General features: G+C 35.1%; 1 protein-coding gene across 1 annotated transcript in view; it reads right to left on the bottom strand.

Moving 5' to 3' along the window:
• Window positions 1-2,566: 2,566 nt before the first annotated feature.
• Window positions 2,567-6,530, bottom strand: part of LOC107576638 (surfeit locus protein 4-like) — a gene marked incomplete at its 3' end in the record, with an annotated part of 11,711 nt that continues 7,747 nt past the window's right edge. The window contains exons 3-7 of the mRNA XM_016262782.1: window positions 6,090-6,147; window positions 3,200-3,386; window positions 3,039-3,115; window positions 2,878-2,921; window positions 2,567-2,782 (exon numbers count right to left, since the gene is read on the bottom strand). Coding sequence (XP_016118268.1) covers window positions 2,567-2,782; window positions 2,878-2,921; window positions 3,039-3,115; window positions 3,200-3,386; window positions 6,090-6,147 — 582 coding nt within the window. The remainder of the gene's footprint in view (window positions 2,783-2,877; window positions 2,922-3,038; window positions 3,116-3,199; window positions 3,387-6,089; window positions 6,148-6,530) is intronic.

Here is a 6,530-nt window from a genome sequence, read left to right as displayed (position 1 = left end):
TTTTTGCGCCCAGATTTCACATTAAGCATCATTAATTGAAACATTAATATTATTATTACTGCTGCGAATTGGATAGGGTAAACAATACGGCAAATTATCAATGTCTGGTTTCTAAAAACACTTCCGTTCAATTTTTGAATTAGTAATTTTTTTTAAAGAAAATTAATACTTTCATTCGGCAAGGATGCATTAAATTGCTCAAAAATGACTGTAAAGACATTCACAATGTTACGAAAGATTACCATTACAAATAAATGCTGTTCTTTTGAACATTCTATACAATATTGCTGTTTTTACTGTATTTTTTTGATCAAATAAATACAGCATTGGTAAGCATACTTCTTTTAAAAACATCTTGCTGACCCCAGACTTTTAAACAGTAATGTATATTGTGTGGTCCTCTATGTATGCCTAATATGGATATCGGATGAATTAATGGCAAAATACCAACTATAGGCATCTGGCCTATAATGTCAAAAACAACAAAAGATATGCAAACCATTTCTTTCCTCCCTTTTAAAGGTTGATAAGTCCAAGTATGTATTTTCCTATCCTAAATGCCTGTTCACACCAAGAACGATAAATATAAAGATAACGATATTAGCGTCCACACCAGCAGACCATATAGACTGTTTATTCTAAGCGCACACTCGTCTGCCGCTTTAAATTCTTGAGCTCGTTACAGCAGGATGGATTCTGATTGGCTGTCAATGTTTTTATTGTTCATCAGCTGGAAAAAATTGTTCTGAAAGTGATTCCAATGTCTTTTCTCTGTGCCTATATCGTTATAGCTGTGGTGTGGACTCTGCCATGCTTTAATATTGAGAACGATTTTTAGAACTATATCTATATCTTAAAGCTGCGCAAAAAATCAAATGCGATTTTCATGCACATCTCGTCAGTAAAGCCGCTCCTGTGATTAGTAGTAAATCTCCAGCACGTGCGTTCAGATGGAGCGTAGTTCACTGACAAGCTACAGAAAATCGCGTTCAAAATCGGCAATGAATCGCCTGCGATTTTGAACGCGATTTTCTGTAGCTTGTCAATCAGTCAATCAATTCAGTTTTTTGCACAGCCCTACTTTATCGTTATCTTTATAGTTATCGTCCTTGGTGTGAACAGGCCTTAAAGTACAATTGAATGATCTTAACATTTTGTCCTGGCTGTCCATGACAGTGTTTGACATCAGTGCTGGTAATGGTCTTGCCTTTATAGCCTGCATGTTTACAAACTCTGAGCAGTCTGACTGTCCTTTCGGAACATAAACTGTGCTTTTCAGGCTACATCATGATGCAGTTAACACAAAAACTCCACCACCAACCCACATCCTGGGCGCCACATTCATAACACCATCTGTATGATTGCAAACCTGAAGCACTTATCTGCAGAAACAGCTGAACCCCGTGCAATAAACTTCTAGACCAAACTTCTGCCAAGTCATACGATGTGGTTTACGAGCACATTAATAAAGCCAGAAAAGGCCAACTATAAACGATAATGAGTCTCCACATTCAGTCATATGTAAACAGGGCTGATTGAAGTCTTAAATTCAGTTTTAAGCTTGTTTCAAAAAAGTGTTTAAAGATAAGCAAAACATTTATATAAAAATGTGTTATCGAGAAATTGTTGTAATATTCTAAATGCCATTTTCCGCTGCAATTTCAGTAGATATTTTTTATGTTAACAAATTAAGACCTTGATCAGAATAAGGATGATGTCCTGATGAAGCATCAATGCAAAAAGTACTCTCTTTTTTAAAAGTAATAAACAAACTACACAAATAGTGTACAGCACCATTCAAAAGTATGGGGTTAGCAAGATTTTTTTTTTTTTTTAAATAAATTAATATTACATATTAAAATGTAAATAAAATTAAACGCTGAATAAAGCTTATTTAGCAATGATGCATTACATTGACCAAAAGTGACTTTTTACAAACCTTTTTTATACATTTACAAGTTTTATTATAGATGACAATTAAATTATGTAAAGTATCATTAAATTAATAACAATTCAAAATACATATTTTATATATAATTGCCACTAATTAATGTAGTTTTTTTTTTTTTTCATAAAACAAAATAAAAACATAAAAAAATAATAATGCATGACCTCTGTGGGTTTCTACATGTGCTGCTATGAATTTAAAATCAAACAAGTTAGAATATTGTGATACTATTTAATAACCATTACCTAGTTTGAAAAAAAGTCAATCTTTTTACGTTAATACAAAGACAGATATTATTTTATTATATATAATTATTATTATTTATTTAATAAAAATCTTCTAGTTAATTTAAAAACAATAAGGGGGGGGGTGCAATACTGTTATACTGACAATTTTCATAACTGCATTACACCAATCAGAACAATATTTTCTACAGCAAAGAAAACTTAGTGCTAAAGGTGCTTAATTGTCATGAAAATGATGTCACAAAAGAAAAAAAAAAGCTTAATCCTAAAGATTTTGAATCCTAAAACGGGATATTCTTTACGTGCAACATAATTTCTTTTTTCCTTTTGATTTCTGGATGAAATATATATAGAGATTTCTTTGTGATTCAACCATTTACCAGCCTGAGGATATTTGCTCACCGAGAGGAAGCTTGTGTCAAAGTGCAGCAGTGTCATAAACATAAGCACCAGCAGGACTCTGCCACCCAGCTGCATGTACTGTTTCGGAGAGCTTTCTCTCATAGTGGGAACCCCAGCAAACATACTCCTGCCCTCAGAGCGCGACTCTGCAAGCAGCAGCAGCAGCCCTCCACCCAGAGCCAGATTCCTGAAACACAGGCGAGAGAAGTCAAGAACGACAAGATCAGAGCACAAAACACAGGATGATCTACTCACTCCAAGCTTAGCCTGCAAAGAACTTACCTCATCAAAAACTTTGGGTCCCAAAGAATGCTATAGGCAACAGTCTGAAACAGATAAAGCTCAGGACTGTAATTATACAGTTTAACTCAATTAGAGTCCTATCCAAAGATAAGATCTAATTACAATCTTAAAGAACACAAACAGAATGCTCTCGGTCTCACCTGTAAGGCGATGATCCCAAATAATCCGAAGCAGGCATACTGCACAAAATTCCTGCTCAGGATCAGTATACAACCACCTGTTAAACACATAAACCATTCCATATAACAATCTAAAGATGTTCCAAGTCGCCAGAGACATTTGCGTTGAACAAACTTCTTACCCAGCTGTCCGAGTAAGTTGATTAAAACAAACAGTGTGGCCAGGAAGAAGCCACATCCCCACGTCGTCTCGATATATTCTTTCTGCTCACTCCACTGGAACCACATGCGAATGCCGTCCTCCAGGAACGTGCTAATCAGACAGAGACGCGCTATGTGGGGCAGGTACTGCTTCGTCACTCGAAGGAACTAGAGATGAACGAAAAGACAAAGATATGAAAATCCTCAAACGTAGGTATATGCAGCAGCAACAGTAATGCTTGCTTCAGCAAACACAAATAACATGTAATGTCATTCTGAACGCGACTATATTTATAGCTATAATTTCTGATGAAAAAGGCACAGCTTTATGATCATGTACATGACTACAATTAGAGCACACATCCTAAGTCAGCATAAAGGACCTTGTTGAGATACACTACCGTTCAAAACGTTTGGGGTCAAGGCCATCAGTGTCATCATCGTCTCAGCTTATTTATGGCCTAATTTTCAATGTCATTTTAGTAAGTTGATTAAACCCCAGCCAGTGACAGCTAACTTTATTGTCATTTTTTTTAAGTGTAGTTTTATCACACAGCAACAATATCAAAAATCAAATTTTTGTTCATATAAGTCTCATTCAGCATTCCTGCCTTTTTTGACACGTAGCATGTATTCATTTAAAGAAATTAATACGTTTAATTCATAATGTTAGAGATGATTTATGTTTCAGATAATGCCATTTCAAACATTTTGGGTTCACAAAAATATTAAAGCAGCACAACATTGATATTAAGAAATTCCTTGAGCACCAAATCATCATATTAGAATGATTTCTAAAGGATCATGTGACACTGAAGAGTGGCGTAATGCAGGGCTCTACAGTGCGACCATTTCGAAAACTACTGCGTGCGACTATGAAATAATATTTAGGAGCACCTGTGCGACTGACCCGGTCAGCATATTTGTGTTTGCGCTGAGGGAGCTTCAAATGTTCTAATATACGTACGTGTTTCTGCAGCGTTGAGTAATGTATCACAGACATATCCTCTCATTATAACAAACACAGTGTTGACGGGGTGTAAATAAGATAGCCTATTCATTGTGCAGTGTAGAGAGCTTCGTCGATTATAATGGAGTTTTGTGAGATCTGGATAAACTAAGATGAGTGACAGCTTTTAATGATTATTAAGGGAGTTTGCAAATGTGATATTGATTTAATACAACAGTTAATTAAACAATAAGTTAATATTAAGTGACTTATATTGTCAGACAACAACACAATTGCCTTATTTCGCTCTATTTCATCAACGAAAATAGTTTTTTTTTTTAAAGTAACAGCTGAGCCGCTGCGCATCTCCATTCAAACACAGCGGTGATTCGTTTATGAATGAACTGCGTTTTTAAACGAATCTAGTGAGTCAATGATTCAATTACCCATTCATAAAGACAGTCACGTACTTCGTTCCTGAATGATTCAGTTGTTCGAACGAATCAACTGAATGAATGATTCAGTTGTTCGAACGAATCAATTGAATGAATGATTCAGTGATAAAATCAGTGACTTGACGCCACCTGCTGGCAGTTTTAGTTTAATTTTTAAAGCATATTTTCTGTTATTTAAATCATTTCTATATTCAAAATGTTATATTTAAAACATTAACCTCAACATGAATTTATGAATTTAATAGCACTCATGCGACCTCTGAGCCTCATTAAACGTCTGAAAATACACATACAAGCCACTTGTGTGTTCTTCTGTGCCATCTCTGTAGCACAAATTTATTTCTTAAATACTGATTTCATTTGATTGGTAACTTATTCTTATTCTACTTCTTATTCTACTTGTTTTTATTCTGTTGTTTTAATTAGGAAAGTTAAAAAGCTTATAAATATATTTTTTAGATTTTGACAAAAGATGACATACACAAGTTAGAAAAATGCCATTACAAAAGGTAAAAACAAAATTCCCTATAAATCCTTTTGAGTCAACTATCACCTCGTAATGGGAAGGTACATTTTTTTATCTGAATTTTTTATTACTGATTAGAAGGTGCTCCTAAATTTTTAACCGAGCTCCTAAATTTTTTTTTAAGTAGGAGCACAAGCGCTCCTAAATGGAAAAGTATCCGTAGAGCCCTGTAATGAAGCTGAAAATTCAGCTTCGCATCACAAGACTCAAATACATTTTATAAATAGAAAACAGTTATTTCAAATTGCAATAAAGTTCACTATTTTACTGTACTTTTAATTCAGATAAATGGGGCCCTGATGAGCATTAGAGACATATTTCAAATACTTTTTTTTTTTAAAAAGTCAACATAAGAGAAGGACATTTATTAGTCTAGAAAGCTATTATAAATCCATCCAAGTGTGAATATTTTAGATTTACACAATCTTCATATTACCTCCAGCCAAGCGCCGAAGCAGCTCTTCAAATGAATGCTGCTTAATTTTTAACCTCTGAGCTCCAATTACCCTTTTCCCCACATTTTCAGTCAACATCAGAGCACAGATGGCCAAAAGCACATCCATTTGAAACTGATGACTCATGAGCACAAGTGTTACGTCTCCAGCATTTGAATATCACTGCGGTGTGCTAGTAATCAATCTTTTCCACTTCCTCCTGCAACAGGTGATGAACAGAAATATTCAGAGATGGATAAAGATACTGCAATTTACTCTTCCAGGAAGATCACAGGATATTATATGCTCACTGCTTAACCTGTAACATGAGCTGGCTTGTTGAATGAAAGTAAGAAAAGTAAGAATTAATAATATGCTTTTAATAGACAACGGTAAATTATAGAATTCTGTTATTTGTGATCAAAAAACGAGCAGATTGTAGGATTACTAAAATGTATATAATCTGCCTATACATGGCAGGGTTTCATAATAACTGGACACTCTAACGCAAGCTTTGACACTGGCCTCTGCTATAAGCCCCGCCCCCGGACCATCCACATCAGCACTAAGAAGAAAACGAGCCAATCAGCATTCAACAAGTACCAAGCAAGACTAAATGAATGAGAAGAGACCTCAAGGCCACTGTCTGCCTGTGTGTCAACACTTTACTCGCAGTCTGAGTGCCTGGTGGTTGTTTGACTTGTTTCCAAACAGCACAAGAATATCAAAGAGTACAGATTTGGACTCGTGCTACATGTCAAAAAAAGGCAGGAATGCTGGATGAGAGTTGTATGAACAAATGTGATTTTTGATATTGTTGCTGTATGATTAAACTACAATAAAGTTAGCTGTCACTGGCTGGGGTTTAAGTTAATCAACTTACTAAAGTGACACTGAAAATTAGGCTATAAACAAATATGCTGAGATGATGATGACACTGATGGCCTT

The sequence above is a fragment of the Sinocyclocheilus grahami genome, unplaced genomic scaffold, assembly GCF_001515645.1.
Source record: "Sinocyclocheilus grahami isolate Dianchi unplaced genomic scaffold, SAMN03320097.WGS_v1.1 scaffold4078.1, whole genome shotgun sequence".
NCBI classification, from domain to species: domain Eukaryota; kingdom Metazoa; phylum Chordata; class Actinopteri; order Cypriniformes; family Cyprinidae; genus Sinocyclocheilus; species Sinocyclocheilus grahami.
The sequence above is the reverse complement of the archived record's forward strand: the minus strand, read 5'-3'. Positions and strand labels throughout refer to the sequence as shown.